Source organism: Mytilus edulis, chromosome 13, assembly GCF_963676685.1.
Source record: "Mytilus edulis chromosome 13, xbMytEdul2.2, whole genome shotgun sequence".
NCBI classification, from domain to species: Eukaryota; Metazoa; Mollusca; class Bivalvia; order Mytilida; family Mytilidae; genus Mytilus; species Mytilus edulis.
This window is the reverse complement of record NC_092356.1, coordinates 64,455,113-64,475,603: the sequence shown is the minus strand read 5'-3', so window position 1 is coordinate 64,475,603 and position 20,491 is coordinate 64,455,113. Positions and strand designations below refer to the sequence as shown.

General features: G+C 31.3%; 2 protein-coding genes across 2 annotated transcripts in view; both read left to right on the top strand.

The window, feature by feature from the left end:
- LOC139502231 (leucine-rich repeat-containing protein 15-like) overlaps window positions 1-14,735 on the top strand; it is a 103,165-nt gene extending 88,430 nt beyond the window's left edge. The window contains exons 14-23 of the mRNA XM_071291664.1: window positions 431-502; window positions 2,252-2,323; window positions 2,995-3,066; window positions 8,449-8,520; window positions 9,310-9,381; window positions 10,327-10,404; window positions 11,021-11,193; window positions 11,689-11,811; window positions 13,355-13,605; window positions 14,506-14,735. Of these exons, the coding sequence (XP_071147765.1) occupies window positions 431-502; window positions 2,252-2,323; window positions 2,995-3,066; window positions 8,449-8,520; window positions 9,310-9,381; window positions 10,327-10,404; window positions 11,021-11,193; window positions 11,689-11,811; window positions 13,355-13,605; window positions 14,506-14,583 (1,063 nt within the window). The 3' untranslated portion in view covers window positions 14,584-14,735. The remainder of the gene's footprint in view (window positions 1-430; window positions 503-2,251; window positions 2,324-2,994; window positions 3,067-8,448; window positions 8,521-9,309; window positions 9,382-10,326; window positions 10,405-11,020; window positions 11,194-11,688; window positions 11,812-13,354; window positions 13,606-14,505) is intronic.
- A 5,146-nt stretch (window positions 14,736-19,881) lies between these two features.
- Window positions 19,882-20,491, top strand: part of LOC139499927 (beta-1,3-galactosyltransferase 1-like) — an 85,384-nt gene continuing 84,774 nt past the window's right edge. Inside the window, exon 1 of the mRNA XM_071288573.1 lies at window positions 19,882-19,906. The gene's annotated coding sequence lies outside the window, so the exon portion shown is untranslated. The remainder of the gene's footprint in view (window positions 19,907-20,491) is intronic.

Below are 20,491 nucleotides of genomic sequence, written 5' to 3'. Positions count from 1 at the left end.
ATAGCATTGTGATAATTGACTGATATTTTAAGGTAAATGAAAGAGGGGCGGAAGATCCCAGAGGACACCCAAACTCATAGATCGAAAATAAACTGAAATTGAAAAGTGTAAAAAATATAAAGACAAACAGATAAACAATAATACACAAACGACAAAACATAGCAAACTAAAGACTAAGCAACACGAACCCCATAACAAAATTGGGGATATTCAGCTGCTCCGGGAAAAAAAGCAAATTCGGCCTCACATGTGTCACCCGAAACAAAACAAAAAACATGAAACATGATAATCAAGTAATCATATGTTCGTTAATTAAAAAATTCATAGTCAGCATTACCTATAAAAATGCTGATATTAAATTTTGTGGGTTAACTGACCTGTTGCTGCAAATACAGGAATGTGTTTTAAAATTAAAAATGACCTTTTTCAGATTGTTATCAAATAATTTACTAACGTCACTCCCTACGAGAATATTTCAAAGTCTTCGCAATTTAGTGCAATTGTAAGTTTGAATTAGTTTATCAGAAGAGAAGTTATGTTTCCGTATTGTGATAAAAATATAATGCGTATATAAGCGGAAAGTTTTGCTATCCATAACAAAAACACGTTCATCTCACCATTTTTTCTTAAAATGTCCAGACCAAGACAGGAATGTGGCAGTTGTTATCTAATAGTCCGATCTAACGTTTATTGGCTGTTAGATTTAGTAGCAATTCCAAGTTTCTTTTATTCTGTTGCTTATCTCATATTGTTGTGGTATTCCGCTCTGCTTTTGGTTGGGACCTGTATTTGTTTTCGCATAATCGATTAATGATTATTGAATAGCGGTATAATACTGTTGCCTTCAAGTTCAATGAACAGTAAGTTTGCTTGGTCACATAATATGTCGTTCTTCTTTCGCTTTGAAAGCAAAGTCATGTTCTAATTACAATTTGTAACATGGATAGTAAGGTTTCCTTTGATCTTCTATTGAGTGAACGCTTTTAGAGGTGGGCGGTAAATGATTAATGTTTAAGTGTTAGCAACCTCCAATCCTGCCTTTTCCCACTTCTCTTTTGAATAGCAAAAATGCTATTACTTCCATCATTCTCAGAAATTGTAAATGCACAGTCTAGCTCCGCTTCCTTGGAGTAGTAATTGATGAAAGATTAAAATAAAATGAAATTGAGGATGACTATAAATTTTCCAACTTTTCGTTTGCTTGAATACCTCTTTTATTGTGTTGAAATTAATAAAACTCTAAAAAGTACATGTTATTTATTAATTGTCTCCGTTTTATAAAGATCTACATTCTTATTTCAAAAAATTGATCATGCTTCAATTATTTGTCTCTGGACCTAAAACCCAAACAATTGCAATCATTTAACCGACCTTGTTCTAGTTTTTTTTTTTGGAAACAAAGAAATTATTTCTGTGCTGTTTTCACATTTCTTGATAAGTGTGATAAAAATATTCATTATTGGTATTAGGAAATGTTTCCTGTTTATCACAACGTAGAAAGTTCTTTGAAACCACACGTCCTTTTCGGGTTTGAGTGCAGATAATTATGCCATAACACATGAATGACTATTGAGTATAAATCCCACACCAACAATTCTTTTGAGTTAACCAATATACCGGACTTTCCTACTCATTACAACGGGTAACTGCATGCGCGTTGTTTTTATAGTTCAATGGTTGTTTATTGTGAGATATTGTATTCTAGTTAAATAACTGTTCCTGACTGCTTAAACGATTATCACTGTTTCTCAATGGTCACAGAGAAATTTAACCTAACGTTATTTGACTTTGGGAGTTCACTCCGGAAAATACTTTTCATGTACTACCTTAGTTTTTGATTTAATAAATTTCATTACGGGAAACTACTTTTAGCTTTAAAGTAAGTTAGAACATATTCTATCTGACATTCCTACAACAGAATAACTCGATTGTAGCACTGTCCAGGAAATATTTAGATCTGTTTTAAGACAAGTGATTCTCACAGAAGTAAGACCTTATCAAAATCATAGTTCAGTGGCAATTAAAAGAGGTCATATACAAGTTTAATATCCTTGTTGTACAATTAAACGTTTTAGTCGAAAACAAACTGACAATGTCGTGGAAAAAAAACAACATGAAACAATCAGGACAACCAACAATACACAACAAACAACTATAAATATCTTGTCTTTTTTCATGTTGATAATCAAATAAATATAAAGATATAAGAAAGAAACATTCAGATAAACTATAATGACCTTCTATGTTCAAGATATCTTGAGGGCAATTCCTTGACTGGTTTAGATCCAGATGTGTTCACTTCGCTATCAAAGCTACAGTTTCTGTAAGTATTCAAGGCAATGTGAAAATATTTTCTATTATTTGTTAAATATTTGCGGTAAAATAATGCATAATTAGTTGCGCGAAATGTGTTTCTTTATCCAAAAAATTGAAGGACATAAGAAAAATAAGTTTAGTTTATTATATAATTATTATTTTTTTTAAAGTACTGAACCCCGAGGAAAATACAAAACGGAAAGTCTTTGAACAATTGGTTTTTAATTATTATTAATTTTGTCTTCATCGGCCACTTTTTTATGATGCTGCTATTCCGTTTCGCAAGTTAAATGGGAAAATCAAAAATAACAATTTTTAAACGACAGTTTATTGAGGTACCATGTGGTCAAAACTGCAAGGAAATAAATCTGATAAATAATATGTTTTCTTATTTCTGTGAACATAGTCGTGACGGTACATTGAATATATCGGAGATATTGGAAAATAGCAGAATAAGCCGTGGAAAGGTCAGTTTGATGTATTTGTCTTTTCCTTGACTTCGGTTTCAAAATTGTTGCGTATCTCTAATATTAAAGAAACATGAAGCATAATAATCAAGTATTCAAATTTTCGATAATTAGAAAAATCACAGTCATCATTACCTATAAAAATTCTGATATTAAATCTTGTGCTACAAATACAGGATGGTGTTTTAAAATTAAAAATGATCCTTTTCAGCTTGTTATCACGGAATTCACTAACGTCACCTCCTACGAAAATATTTCAAAGCCTTCGCAATTTGGTGCAATTGTAAGTTTGAATTAGTTAATCAGAAGAGAAGTATTGTTTTCGTGATGTAAAAAAAAAGAATGGGTATATAAGCGGTAGGTTTTGCAATCCATGAAAACAGGTTCAACTCTTTTCTAAAAAAAAATCTAAAAATGTCAAGTGCCAAGTCAGGAATAAGGTAGTTGTTATCTTATAGTCCGGTTCTATCTTTGTTGGTTGTTTGATTTCGTAGGAATTCAATGTTTTTATCATTCGGTTCTTTTTTCTCTTCTAGTTGTGGTACTTCTCTCGGCCTTGGTTTTGGACCGAATTTGGTTTCTTATAATCGGTTTATGACAACTTAAAAGCGGTATAATACTGTTGCCTTAAAGATTAATGAACAGTTTAATGGGCTTGGTCAAGACTTTACTATGCTGTTCCTCTGTTTGCTTCGAAAGCGAAGCCATATTCTTATTCCAATTTGAAACATAGATGGTAATTTTTCGTTTGATCTACTGCTGAGTTTACGTCAGATTTTGTAGAGGAGTGCGGTAACTGGATAATGTTTAATCTCCAATCCCACCTTTTACCACTTCTCGTTTGAATAGCAAACAAAAGTTATTACTTCCATCATTCTCAGATATCGTTAATGCACAGTCTAGCTCCGTTTCCTTGTAGTAGTAGTAATAAATGATAAATTTAAACAAAATGAAAATGACTATACATTTTTCTAGTTTTCTTTTACTTGGATATCTCTTTTATTGTGTCGAAATTAATAATATTCTAAAAAATCAAATTATTTATTAATTGTTTCCGTTTTATAAACGTCAATTTTTAAGCTCACCTGGCCTAAAGCGCCAAGTGAGCTTTTCTCAGCACTTGTAGTCCGTCGTCCGTTAACTTTTAAAAAAATCTTCTCCTCAGCAACTACTGGGCGAAATTATCTAGTTTAAAAATGTGTCCGGTGACTCTGCCTGCGAACCAAGATAGCCGACATGACTAAAATAGAACATAGGGATAAATACGGTTTTTAGATTATATCTCGGAAACTGAAGCAATTAGAGCAACTTAACATGGGTTAACCAGGTGTTCATCAGGTCAAAATCTATCTGCTCTCAAATTTTCATATGAATGTGACAACTCGTTGTTGGGTTGCTGCCCCTGAATGGGTAATCTTAAGGAAATTATGCCGTTTTTGGTTATTATGTTGAAAATTATTATAGATGGAGATAAACTGTAAACATCAATAATGTTCATCAAAGAAATATCTACAAATAAGTCAACATGATCAAAATGGTCAGTTGACCCCTTAAAAAGTCATTGCTCTTTATATTCAATTTTTCACAATTTTTCGTTATTTTTGTAATCTTTTACAAAAATCTTCTTCTCTGAAACTACTGAGACAAATTTAAGCAAACTTGTCCACAATCATCATGAGGTTATCTAGTTTGAAAAATGTGTCCACTGATCCCAACCGTTAATCAAGATGCTTGAAATAGTACATACGATAAAATGCAGTTTTTGGCTAATATCTCTAAAACCAAAGCATTTAAAGGAAATTTGACGGTGATAAAATTGTTTATTGGGTCAAGATCTATCTACCCTGAAATTTTTAGACCAATCAAGCTACCGTTGTTGGGTTGCTGCCCCTGAATTGTTAATTTTAAGAAAATTGTACAGCTTTTGGTTTTGATCTTGAATATTATTATAGAAAGAGACAAACTGTAAACAACAATTAAGTACACCAAAGTAAGACCTACAAATAAGTCTGATGATCAAAATGGTCAACTGACCCCTTAAGGAGTTATTGTCCTTTATAGTCAATTTTTAACAATTTTCATAAATTTTGTAAATTTTTGTAAATTTGTACAAAATATTTTCTACTGTAACTAATGTTCCAAGGTCATGTATCTTTGGTTACATCTTCTGACATCAGACTCGGATTTCTCTTGAACTGAATTTTAATGTGCGTATTGTTATGCGTTTACTTTACTACATTGGTTAGAGGTATAGGGGGAGGGTTGAGATCTCACAAACATGTTTAACCCCGCCGCATTTTTGCGCCTGTCCCAAGTCAGGAGCCTCTGGCCTTTGTTAGTCTTGTATTATTTTAATTTTAGTTTCTTGTGTACAATTTGGAAATTAGTATGGCGTTCATTATCACTGGACTAGTATATAAATAAAGGCAACAGTAGTATACCGCTGTTCAAAACTCATAAATCCATGGACAAAAAACAAAATCGGGATAACAAACTAAAACCGAGGGAAACGCATTAAATATAAGAGGAGAACAACGACATAACACTAAAATGTAACACACATAGACAAAATCCAACGAGAATAACAAATATAACATATATATATAACATCAAAACCAAATACATGAATTTGGGATAGACAAGTACCGTGACACGTCTTATCGCAATGTGAATTTACACTCAAAAAAAAGAGAAAACAAACGACACAACGTTATAATGTAATACACACAGAAACGAACTATAATATAACAATGACCATATTCCTGACTTTGTACAGGGCATTTTTAAAGGAAAAAATGGTGGGTTGAACCTGGTTTTGTGGCATGCCAAACCTCTCACTTTTATGACCATATGAAATATAACATCAAAATGACAACACAGGACTACAATATAAATAAATTGGAGAACACAATTGACAAAGAATCACACGAACAACAGCCAACAAAAGGCAACAAGTTCAAAATTTTTATACGCCAGAAGTGTATTTTGTCCACACAAGACCTATGTGTGACGCACAGATACAAAAGTTTGAAAGCCGAAACGAGTACAAAGTTGAACAGCATCGAGGACCAAAAGATCAAAAAGGTTGTGCCAAAAACGGCAAGGGTTTTCTGTTAAGTTACCAGAAAATCCCTATAATTTCGAGTAATTTATACTTTTGCAAACAGTAAATTTAATAAAATGAATATACAAAAGATGTACATGATAAAGCTGAAGTATTAACTAATTACAGGAAACAACTGAAATACATTTACATAACCAGACATTTGAAACACAAAAGTAGACACATCCAAATACGTTTAAACCTCTACGCCAAGTGACGTCCTATTTGAAACTGAAAAATGACGAAAAAATGACGTCATTTGAATTAGTAAAACAGAGCATCAAAAAATGAAAAATGACGTCACATAAGAATGAATAAGATAGAATTAGGATTAATTTAAGATTATATATTTGAACTAAATACTGATATTGCATTTAATAACAAAGCACATTTTAATTCTTATTTATATAAAACTGAGGTAGCAATTAACTATATTATAAAACTATGTCAGGTTTGTTATGAATCTAACTTCAAACGTAAAATATCGTACTGATTACTTTGAACGAAATCAATATAATAGAAAAGACGTCAACACATTTGACAAAATCCGATGAGAATTACAAATATAACATTAAACATTTAAACTAAATACATGAATTTGGGATGGATAAGTACCGTACCACGTCTTATAGTAATGCGAGTTCACACTCGGCAAAACAGTCACAATCGGGAATAAGTCACGTTTGGTAATTAAAAGATTAGACGACATTATGACAAAACACAATCTACCATGTGGTAAAAATGTCCTTAGCTAGTTTGGTCAACGAAACATCGTATGGATCCACCAAATCGTGATGGTGTCCATAAAATTTACGGAGTGTCAATTTTAATCTGTCCTCCTCATAACTTTGTTGGAGCAGTTTCTGCGTAAGGAGCACACTCCTGTATATGAAGTCCGTATAGTGTGAACAAGCACGAGAATAACGTATCAATTGTGATATGTAAACACCATACGAAGGGGCAGAGGGTATGTTACAACTGAGAAATGGGAAATTGATAATTGGGAAGTTGAAATCGTCCCGTTTATCATAGATTTTCGTGTGAAGTCGTCCATCTACGTCAATATTGAGGAAAAGATCAAGGTATGAAGCAGTCCTTCTAGTATCAGTGTTATCCTTAATTTCAAGTTCACTTGGATATATGAGATGTAAGTATTGGCTGAAATATGGGTTATTCAATGACAGAACATCATCAATATATCGGAAAGTAAAATTAAAGAATTTCGCAAGGTGCTTTTTCTTTTTGTCTTTTAGAAGGCTTCTTCAAAAATATTTGTTCGGGGCCTTTCACGCATTGTTTAGGGGCCAGCTGAAGGACGCCTCCAGGTGGGGGAATTTCTCGCTACATTGAAGACCTGTTGGTGACCCTCTGCTGTTGTTTTTTATTTGGGCGGGTTGTTGTCTCTTTGACACATTCCCCATTTTCATTCTCAATTTTATTATCATTATAGTTAGAGATAATTATAAGCGGCAAGAATGTTCACGAATCCATCTGTGTCCTTTGTTCAATATGCACATAAAACAAGGTGAGCACCACATTGACACAGGCTCTTTAGAACCTAAATTTATTGAAACATAAAATTGTATTATGCTTCTTCAAAAATATTTGTTCGGGGCCTTTCACGCATTAAAAACGCAAGACTTGCAATCTATTATCAGACATTGTCCTAGGTTTTGGGAAACAAGGAAATTATTTCTGTGCTGTTTTCACATTTCTTGTTAAGTGTGATAAAAATATTCATTATTGGTATAAGAAATGTTTCCTGTTTATCACAACGTAGAAAGTTCTTTGAAACTACACACCCTTTTCGGGTTTGAGTGCAGATAAACAAAGAATAACATTTTGCTCCCCTCCACAACAACTCGTTTTTCAAGAATTTTCGGGGGAGGGTGGGAATATGCCATAACACAGGTGAACCTATTGAGTATAAATCCCAGGGCAACAATTATTTTAAGTTAACCAATATACCCGGACTCTGCTACTCATTACACCGGGTTATTTCATGCGCATTGTTTTGGATCCATGGTTGTTCCTTGTCAAATATTGCATTCTAGTTAACTGCTCCTGACTTCTTTAACGATAAGAACTGTTATTATTCATGGTCACAGAGATGCTTTACTTAACGTTATTTAACTTGGACTTTTCCTGTACTACCTAAGCTTTTGATTTATTAAATTTAATCACGGAAAACAACTATATGCAAGTTAGAATAGATTCTATCTGACAGATTACCAAAAGAACAATTCGTTTGTAGCACTGTTCAAGAAAAAATTAGATCTTTTTTAAGACAAGTGATTCTCACAGAAGTTAGACCTTATCAAAATCCTATTTTAGTGGCAATTAAAAGAGGTTATATACAAGCTTAATATCATCGTTGTACGATTAAAAGTTTCAGTCGAAAACAAACTGACAATACCGTGAAAAAACATAAAATAATCAAGACAAACAACAGTAAACAAAACACAACAATAACAGATCTTAATATTGATAATCCAATACATATAAAGGTATAGACAGAAAGCATTTTGATGAACAATAACGACCTGCCATGGTTTTTTTCAGATATCTTGATAACAACTTTTTGACTGATTTAGATCCAGATTTGTTCACTTCGCTAACAAAGCTACAGGTTCTGTAAGTATTTAAGGCATCATGTTAATAATAAAACGCATTTGGTGAATTTCGCGGTAGGTAAAATTATGCATCTTAGCTGAACGAAATGTGTATCTTTTTACTAAAAATTGGAAGACATAAAAAAAATAAGTTAAGTATAGTATATATAAAACATATAAATAAATACTGAACTCCAAGGAAAATACAAAACAGAAAATCCGTATTCAAATGGAAAAATCATTAGCTCAAACACATCAAACGAGTGGATAACAACTGTTACACGACAATTTATTGAAAACAAATTTGAGGTACCGTGTGGTCACAACTGCAAGGAAATAAATCCGATAAATAATATGTATTCAATTTTCTGTGAACATAGTCTTGACGGTACATTGAGTTTGTTGGAAAGATTGTAAACTAGCAGAATAGCCGTGGAAAGGAAATTTGATGTTATTGATCTTTTTCTTCGTTATCAATGTTTTTGCCTACCTCTCATATTGAAATTAAATAATATTAAACAGGCAATTAACTAAAAATAGCGGTCGTACACTGTACAGCATTTTATGACTTTTTTTAGCTAGCTTTCCAACTGATTGTTAATCATAGCAGTATATTATACATTATATAATAAAAGACAAAAATAGAAAGATATAAAAACATTTCATAGTAAGACATTATAGTGTCGAATGCATTACAGCCAATTTCCGAATTTACGCACAAGAAATTTATAAAATAATCACTTGAAATGCAAACGTTAAATTTGTGTTTTCTTATCAAAAAGTCTGCATCATGTCACTTGTTTTATTTTAGGGTTCTTGGTAATAATAAGATTGAGACATTCCGAGCTGGGTTATTCGACAAATTAGTATCATTGACTTACCTGTAAGTTCATTGCTCATGCATGTATTTACCAATTAACAAAAGATACGCACCATCCACAGAAATGTTGGAGTAAACATGTTGACATTATATTTATGAAAATTTTTAGCATTTGATTTGTTTCACTTTAAAAAAAAAAAAACACCTACTAACCCCACTTTTTGTGAAATGTAAAGATTCCTCTACAACAAACACACATATTCTTGATTACTGTATATGAAATGAATTGGCGGGTTTTTTTTATGACGGAGTATACTAAATTCTTGATTGAGAGACATAAACAAAATGTATGGTTACTTAAATCCTCAGAGGTTGTGTAGCGGTACTGTCTTGTTTTACACACATACTGTGGATTCATTAATATTCGTCGGATACCAATTTTCGTAGGTTTCGTGGGTACAGGTGAATCACGAATTCAAATATTCAACGATCAACGTATTTTCAATAGGCTTTGTATACAGATATTGGCAAAACCAAGAAATCAAATATCCACGAATATGCAACTTTTTAGCAATCTACGAAAAATTGATACCCACGAAAATAATTTTTGTATGATTCCACAGAAAATTTCAATTAGGCTCAAATGATATAAAAACAATAAAATACTTAGCTTATAAATGTGTACTCTAATCGCATTTCCTCTAACAAAAGACTCATAGTTGAAGCTTGTATTAAATCAATTTGGAGGCCAGATTAAGTATGAAGTTAAGAGGATTGAGGACAAATATCTCAGACACAGCTAAAGTAATATCAACCTAATCGTCTACGCATTTTCACTTCGTTTTAGTGCAGCAACAATGACTTTCATAGTTGTTGCTTTCAATGTAATTATTTTACTTAACTAACAAATATGGCTTTGGCTTTATTTCAAATATGTGTTCATATTATTACCTAGAATACATTTCATAATTGTTGAAAATAATTTTACCGTATTTTTTTTCTAAACAGATTTGCTGAGGGAAACTCCATTGTATCTATTCCCGAACCGGAATTGTTGTTTAAGTATAACACACAGATGCTGGGATGGTAAGTACATGTATGATGAAACTATACAATAGTTATCAAAGGTACCAGGATTATAATTTAGTACGCCAGACGCGTGTTTCGTCTACATAAGACTCATCAGTGATGCTCATATTATTTATAAAGTCAAACAAGTACAAAGCTGAAGAGCATTAAGGATCCAAAATTACAAAAAGTTGTGCCAAAAACAGCTAAGGTAATCTATGCCTGGGATAAGAAAATCAATCAAACATTGTTTTCAAACATACAGAAACATAAAAACTAGAAACCAATTTTTCACAAAGAAGTTGGAGGTCACTTACCCAAAGGTTAATTTGATAGAATGAATAAGGCTAAACACTCATCATGATCATGGATTCCGGTTAAAAATAAGTTCAAAGGCTAAATGTCTGCTCCTATCTAAAGCTAATATACCCTTATTTTTCAGTGGCAGTTCTTGTATGTCCCGATCTTTATTCTGCACAACTTTTACTTTGAACCTGACATGTTGTATTTATTTGTAATTTGTATTTGTTTTTATTTTGCATTGGATTTTTAGCAACAACAACCTATCAATATTAATAATAACACAACAACATCGACAAATGTAATAAATGATTTAAATATGAATCTGTTTTAGTAATCTTCTACAAAATCCAATGGTATGTGATTGTTCAGCCAAAGAATTGTATTTCTTTGCAAAGCGGATTTTTGAGGACAACGAATCCAACTTAGTAGCTGATTGTTCCCTTGTGTCGGGTCAAGAAACCAACCTTTGTAGTCTGTCGAAATCTCACTTCGACGGGTGTGGTGGTGGTGAGTAAATTGCTGCATTTTGTTTTGTATTGTTTATCTTATTATCTATTTTCAAAAGAATAGCCTCAAAATCCAGTAGCCTTAAAAAAAAGTATGCTTACATTAATCAGTTCAATATACAATCTCGAGCTTCTTTAATACTATCATGTATTTGATCGAAGTAATAAACACCAGAAACAACTAGACCACCTTGTTTACATTGGTGTCATAGATGTAACATAAAATGATGAATGTGAGACAAATTATATGTATAAATTCCACCTTTATCATTGGAATTTATTGTGATCATTCTGTACTGACAAAATCTTTTGAAAAAATTATGTGTAATTTATTAAAGTATAAAGTCAGATAGCTGTGAGAAATGCTGTTTTCTTTATAGATTTTTATATCATTATTTGATTCCTTTTTATCGTTTTACATTTTTACGTTATCATGATGATTTCAAAGATAAAATATCCGTCTATGAATATCACTTAATTTTGTTTCTTAAAGATGTTACAAATGAAACCACAAGTTCGGAGACAACAAGAACAATAAAACACAGAATAAAAGACATGACAGCTGTGACGCCAGAGCAAACTGCTGAACACGAGGACGAAAATGAGTCAAAAACAGGTATGCTGTTGTCTTAATATGGTCTTTTCTGTTGTCTTTTCTATGATCGGGTTGTTGTCTCTTTGACACATTCCCCATTTTTATTCTCAATTTTATGATACGAACACTGAGTAATATGGTTTTGTTAAAAAATAAACTTTACAAAGAAATATTGGCAACACTTCAATTGAAATTAATGTGAGTCGAAGTTTGAAATTTTCATATTTTTGTAGAAAATGGCCAAAACTATCTGAAATTAACAAATTCTTGTTATAAGGATATTAGTTCGAGTACAATAGGGAATTAAAACAAATGATAAAATGGTAGATGGAGAGAAAGTGTCCCTCCAATTACAAAAGCAAGGCAAATTTTAGTTTCTGTTATATAAAATCCATTATGCCAACTGATTCACTACTTCGTCATTTGTGTGCATTGCCTGGTCATATTTTATTACTAGACCATGTGCATAAATAGTTATCAAAGGTACCAGGATTATAATTTAATACGCCCGACGCGCGTTTCGTCTACATGACGCACCAATGACGCTCAGACTAACATAGTAATGAAGCCAAACAACTACAAAGTTACAGAGCATTGGGGACCCAAAATTCCTAAAAGATGTGCCAAATCCGGCTTATGTAATCTATTCATGGAATAAGAAAATCCTTAGTTTTTCCAAAAAATTCATAGATTTGTCAACAGGAAATTTATAACCATAAAATTGTTAAAATTGTGATGATTTTCAAAGTACCAAAATACCTATCTTTTCAATTACTAATTATACGAGTGTAATAAACAAACATTGAAAGATTTAACTAGATATATTGTAACTATATGTAAAATTCAATTTTTATAAAAGATTATTTATATTCTGAACGAGACATTTTATTTTTATACATTGTATCATAACCAAAATATACGATTTTGAGAAATAAAGATTGTTCATACTGATTGATAAATTATTTATTATCATTTCCTAGGGTTTACACTGTACAGTATGATAATAGATTAATACAGTCTTTAGTTAGTATTATGTCTCATCCATGTACTTAATTTTAGGCTATTAAAATTCATTTCATTTAGCAAATATAAAGTAGCTGGGAAGAATAAATCAGACAGTTTAACTATTCCTAATCTTTGTCTTGAATAGTGTGCATTCTGATGATTGAACGACGTCAATGAAACAGTGATAATAATCGAAAGTAGTACTCGAAACAGGCTGTGAAATATTTCCGTTTCAAGTTTTTATGATATTAAGTTTAAAAAAAAAAAATAAAAAAGTTGTCACACTTATCTAAAGAAATAAACGACATTTTGATTTAATCGATGTCCCGTTCCATCTATTCATAATGCATGACTGTGATTTCGTTATGCACGGTTGTGATGTCGGTAATGAATGACTAAGATTTCGTAATGACTTGCTGTAGCAATTTCTCCGTTCATAATGCCCAGTTGTCGAAATTTTCCTTTTATAAAGCATGGCCATCTCTATACATATTGTAGTAAGTTGGTTAATAAAGTATGGTAATAAATAGATAAAGTCTGTATTTATTATTTTTCCTAGGATTTACAGCAACTGCTACATTTGCTGCTGCCGGTGCTGCCGCTGGTATGCTTGCCGTCTACGGTCTGTCTAAAACATTGTTTAAAAAACTAGACACATCTTCCGTCAGCCCCAATAAAGATGGTGGTGGGAACACCTCCGATAAAGTGGATACATCAAACATTAATACATCAATGACAAACACAGCAAAAAATGAAACAGAAAAAGGAAAACAGACTAGCAATCATTTACCATTTCCTAGGGACGACGATGTAAGTAACATAAGTTTGTTTAACAATTTTATACCTGCTTAAAATTCTTTTTGATTATAGAACTTGGATTATTGAGTATAATAAATTCGTTTGTACTTTATAAATTGCATGCTTATATTGGTGATTTCGAGTCTGTTCTAAGTTAATATTTTATTTTACTCTATATACAACTTATGTATATAGTTTGTGTATAATTTGGAGTTTAGTATGACGTCCATTATCACTGTACTAGTATACATATTTTTAAGGGGCAAGCTGAAGGACGCCTACAGGTGCGGGAGTTTCTCGCTACATTGAAGACCCTTTTGTGACCTTCGGCTGATATCTGCTCTTTTGGGTCAGGTTGTTGTCGCTTTGACACATAACCCAATTCCTTTCTCAATTTTATTGTATCATAATTTCATTAAGAAACGAATCACATGCATAATTGAATGAGCAGGTAAAAATCAGAATGCAAATATAATATGTGTATACTCTTTTATGTAATTGTTTAAGTAACAACAAACAAAAGAACTATGTCAATTGAACCTGTTCTTACGATAATTCATTTCAAAATATTACTAGAACACATTTTTGTTCGTAATGGAGATTCCGTATATCGTCAGGATATTTCAATTCAAATGGGGACTAACTTTGGTCCACTTTAATATTACGGACCTGTTAATATATTGTTGCAAATAAAGATTTCGGACTAAAATCAGCAAATACCAACTGAAACAACATCTGATACAAAAATTAAATGACACTTTAAAATGTTTGGATGATATTTAGAAACACGTCGTTGTTTAAAGAATAAATAAAAAGAAACAATTTGTTTAAAGTATTATAGTATGTGATATAATGCATATTTTTAAAGAGGTAAATAATACTACTGAAAGATTTTTCTATTTATGATTTTAGGATGATAAAAAACGTCGCAGATATGCTGAACAAAGTGCAGTTGAAGATGAAAACGGGCTTGACCTGATATACGTCTGATGAAAGTAACAACTGAGACAAAAGACAAAAACAAACTTCAGTGACTTTTTTGATATTTGATCTATGACCTTACTGCAGAAAAATAACCAAAAAGTCTAACAAAAGTTTAAAAAAGAAAACAAAAAACAGATCACCATAAATACGCTACAATTGTAGTAATCGTGCAAACTCTTTGCTTTCTTTCGTTTGTGATACCAACAGTTATACATTGTCCTAGCTATATAGTTTAGCCATATTTATGTAATTATGGCCAACAGTCTCCCCCTCTTTTCCGATGTTGGTGTTTTTCATTCTCTGGTTTAAACTGAAGCGATTTTATATGGGTTTCATGTTGTTAGTTGCTTCATATTCATATCAATTTAAGAAGGACTAAATATAAAGAAACCCAAACTATTATAAATTGAGAAAGGTTCATGTCACGTGTCACCCGTACGATCACTTGACAGGGTTGATAAAGGTACGGTATTCAACTAGGTTTATTATAGTTTGTGCTTTTACCAGCAGTATTGATTTTGTTTATAAAACAAATGCAGATATATAAGTATATTTTTTAAAGACAACAAACTCCATAAAAGCAAATAAACGATGAAAAAGAGAACACCTAAAACATTATAATATCAAACCATGCTATCTTAACAATTTATTAATCTTACTTAAAAGCACCACCAGCACAGAATCCCGGTGATTTATTTTTTTTTTCAATTTCAGAAGCCTAGAAATTCTATTTCAAGCTCGAACTGCTTTGTAAATAATGTCATTGCCAAGTTTTATGAAAGTGTTTTGGTTTTCAAGACTAAACGATGTTTGAACTTTGTGCGTAATTAACTCCTAATTTTGTTATCTTTATCCTACTCGGAATCATACTTCGACTTTTTCTTTTTTCTTTCTATTTCTCAGTTTTGAAGGCCTCACTATGACTTTGAGAGGAAGAACAGCAATAAAACCACTGTTCCTTTACTTTTTGTATGTGTGAGGTAATTTGTGGGTTTTTTTCTAGGGGTTTATTTTTGCTGTGCTGATCATCTGTCATGAATGGATAACCTATGTTTTACTGTTAAGACAAACGAGACAACCTTAATTTTCCTACGTAATCTGTTCATTTCAAATGATAAAAGATTCTCTGTTCCTAGTTCTCTGTGCCCAAAACGCAAAGACTGCTTAATCAGCGTTATGAGAAAATTCCAATTAAACATTCCACTATCACCATCATAATACAGTTGTAATCTAACAAATTCGTGTTGTAATGATATATATTACAGATACAAATCAAGATTGAACTTCAGAGAATTTGATATGTTATCTTATATCTATGCATGGGACAATGACTCTACAAAATATTCACAGCTTAAGCTTATACATTGTATTTTTGTTTGACTTAATTAGGAATAGTGGAATCATTTTTTAGAAAGGACTGTGTGTAAATAAACTCATCATAGATACCAGGACTAAATTTTGTATATACGCCAGACGAGCGTTTCGTCTACAAAAGACTCATCAGTGACGCTCGAATCCAAAAAAGTTAAAAAGGCCAAATAAAGTACGAAGTTGAAGAGCATTATAAAACATTCCCATGTACATTGTACTAATCTTTAAATGTAATTTTATGAAATAGACAACACACCATGGCCATGTTGGATACACTGTTATTAACTGCAAAATAAGAATAAACCTTTCTTTCGAGATCACAATAGCAATACCCAAACAATTTACGCCTATTCAAAAGTCATTCATCCCATTTAAGCAACACATATATCATAACATCATTGATGAATAAAGGCAACATTACACCGCTGTTCGAAGTTAATAAATTGCTTGAGAAAATAAAAATCCGGGTTACAAACTAAAACTGAGGGAAATACATCGAATATAAGAGGGGAACTACAACACAACAGAAACACAACACTAAAACGTAACATACATAGAAACGAACTATAATATAACAACTGCCATTTTCCTTACTTGGTACAGGACATTTTTCAGAACTTGGTTTGGCTTTAAGCCGTAAGGAGAATAATTTGTTGTAAAACTGTATCATATACTTACAAAAAAGAGTGTATTGCCTATGAATGTTAATTAAACTGAGTCCGTATTTCTCAATAAAACAGATTTCCCTTTATGTATATACACTTGAGAACAACCTAAGATACAGATGATACAAAGCTGAATAGTTTTAATCTTACAAAAATGAAATAGTTAAAAAAATCAATTTCTTCTGAATTTTCTTATTGAGACGTCATGGAAAAAGGCGACCATGCCTGATGACGTCACATCAAAAGTACACAACTTTCCTCAAATCTTTCAAAAGGAAGGATAACAATCATCGGAGAAAGAGATGTAACTCGTGTATTACGATTTTTCCCCACTCTCGACAGTTGAATTTTAATTATTTAAAAATCTCGGCAAGTCTCGCGCTTTAATTATTAAAATTTAACTTCTCGAGTGGAGAAATATCGTAATACACTTGTTGCAGTTGTGGAATCTATATTTAACAAATCATTCATGTAATTGAAAGTTATTTGTTGTGGGTTTTACTTTGCATTTTACAAATCAATCGACCAACGATATACCAGTAAGCTTTTGTCAATCATTGTTGAAAGTGTCTTCTTATTAATAACAATAATAATAATAATAATAATAATAATAATAATAATAATAATAATTGTAATAATAATAACAATAATAATAATAATAATAATAATAATAATAATAATAATAATAATAATAATAATAATAATAATAATAATAATAATAATAATAATAATAATAATAATAATAATAATAATAATAATAATAATAATGATGATAATAATAATAATAATAATAATAATAATAATAATAATAATAATAATAATAATAATAATAATAATAATAATAATAATAATAATAATAATCAAAATAATAATAATAATTGTAATAATAATAATGATAATAATAATAATAATAATAATAATAATAATAATAATAATAATAATAATAATAATAATAATAATAATAATAATAATAATAATAATAATAATAATAATAATAATAATAATCATAATAGAGAAAACACAAGCTATAACTGTACATTATATTTAAGTAAGAAATGAACTAGGTTAACACGTTTTCTTAATATAATGACAGTAATCTCCCCTTCTACACCAAAATGGGATAGAAGGAATAAAATATACTTCTTTATAATCCTAATAGAGAATCACAAGCTACAATTGTACATTAGAGAAGTGAAATAGGGTAACAAGTATTTCAATACAATGACAGTTGTCTCCCCTTCTTCGGTATTTTTGCATTAAATAATATATTACATTGTTGTCCTACACTTTGTTTTACATATTTCTGTAGAAAAAATGAAAGTATTAACAATAAACCAAACTTCAAGGTTTATCAAACACAAGACAAATAGCAGATTTACAATCAAAGGAATGAAAGTTATAAGTCTTAACATTTTAAAACTAATAATTTAATTTTCATCTTTGTTTCCGAAAATATAAACATGTTTCTTTTTTGTAAAACTGAGACTAAAACTAGAGATAGCACAATACTTAAAGTATATAGTATGAAATATTTTATCAGGTTTAAAGATGTCTTTTTTGTTTGGTCATTTGTGTCGTCAAGATGCTATCTCATTGACGTGATACATATTAAAAAGAAAATGTGGTATGATTGCCTATGAGACAACTCTCCACAAGAGGCCAAATGTGTCAGAAATTAACAACAATAGGTCACCGTACAGCATTCAACAATAAACAAAACCTACATCGCATAGTCAGCTATAAGAGGTAACGAAATTACAAACGTAAAACAATTAAAACCAGAAAACAATCGGCCTAATTTATGTACTGTGGATTCATTATTATTCGTTGGATACCAATTTTCGTGGATTTCGTGGAAATAGGTGAACCACGAAATTAAATGTTCAACGAATTAGAAATTTTATAAAGGCTTGTATAAAGACTTCAGCAAAACCACGAAATAAAATGTCCACGAATATACAAGCTTTTCTTCATCCACGAAAATTAGTGCCCACGAAAACAAATGAATCCACAGTACAACAAAAAGGAACGAAAAACAAAGATGCAACACATCAACAAACAACAACCTCTAAACTGCAGGCTACTGACTTAGAATAAGCACATACACACAGAATATGGCGGGTTTAAACATGTAAGCGTCATCCTTAACCTCCCTATAACTTTGGCCAGTGGCGTAACAGTACAACATTAGAACGATCTATAAAAAAGCAATATTATTATAAGAATAATTTTAATGAATGAGCGTGATGTCCTTGCGAAATAAAAACCGATATTTCAAATTTTTAAAACATCGACTATCTCAATCCTCTGAAATCATACAAGAATACGTGTTGTCAATGAAGTCGCATCAAAGCAAATGCTGAATGTGTAATAAAAGACATAGTTCCTTAAATTTTCTAATCAAATCTTTAAGATATATGTAAATGATTTGCTCCCCTAATTTGCACATGGACATATTGGCGTATTTGTCTGCATAGCTGTCCCGATTATCTGAAGGTCATGTTCACCATTAATGGTGAAATTGTTGCATTTCTTAACCAGAGTAAGCAGCTTGACTAAACATTCGGTAGGTGGTTCAAAAGTGTTGCGTGAGTCCCATATTTCCTTACACGATTGTATTCCGTCATAATGAGGAAAAGTTGTTTTACAATGAAGTGAAATCTACAGTGAGTTTCCGGAGGAAGCCAGTTCGCGGATTACTTTTTTCAAAGGTAATTTGTGGTGTCTTGAATTTGAGAAAGAAGATTTCTACATGAGGTCTTAAATGAAAGTTTACGAATTCTAAGATTTTCTAAGTCGCGTGGCCGTTTGCGCATAAAACTGGTCTACCAGGGTTGACATCTACAAATCATTGTTACCTGAAGTGTAAATGCCATACATCGTCTACAAAAAAACTCACATGTGAAAACAAAGTTATGTTGCATCATTTAAAACCATAATTATGAGCATGTTAGTCGAAAAGACCTTCATCTGTTTTCTGAACAATTGTTTTTTTTCAACTTTTGTAAAGTCTTTCAAACTCGTTTGTTTTTATCAAACTTTTCTACAAAGACTAATGGTTGACGCTCTAACAAAAAAGTTAAAAGGCCAATACAGTACGACGTTATTTTAAATATTCAGTAAACAAATGTCTATAGAGTACACACCAGGGCAAGGTAATTTAATTCAGTTTGTTATGAAACTATCATATGATATAATCACAATTTTTCTCAGTGAGGTTTGACAAATATTTTAATTCGAAGCACAATCAATAATTGCGTGGACAAACCCGAAAACTGCTAAAGGCATATTAGGTAAGTGAAATAATACCAAACAGACATGGAATAGCAAACTTCAGTACATTTGTGGTTTCTTTTATACATTGACATTTTGAATAGTTTTTTATATTACAAATGACGTACAGTTAACATCTTTATAGTGCTTTTATGACGTTCCTGCATGAAATACTGGCTGAAAATAAAAATAAAACAATTAGCAGACTCCAACTACTGTACCAAGTCAGGAATATGGCAGTTTTTATCCATTCGTTTGATGTGTTTGAGCTTTTGATTTTGACATGTGATTAAAGAAAAGTAAAAGCATAAAAATACTGAATTCCGCGAAAAATTCAAAAAGGAAAGTCCCTAATTAAATGGCAAAATCAAAAGCTCAAACACATCAAACGAATGAATAACAACTGTCATATTCTTGACATGATACAGGCATTTTTCTTATGTAGAAAGTGGTGGATTGAAAATGGTTTTATATCTAGTTAAACCTCTCACTAGTATGACAGTCGAATCAAATTCAATTATATTGAATACGATGCGTGAACAAATCAAACAGACACAATAGGAAAAAATTTCAAAATATTGGTACAGCGGTCAACACTGTGTTAT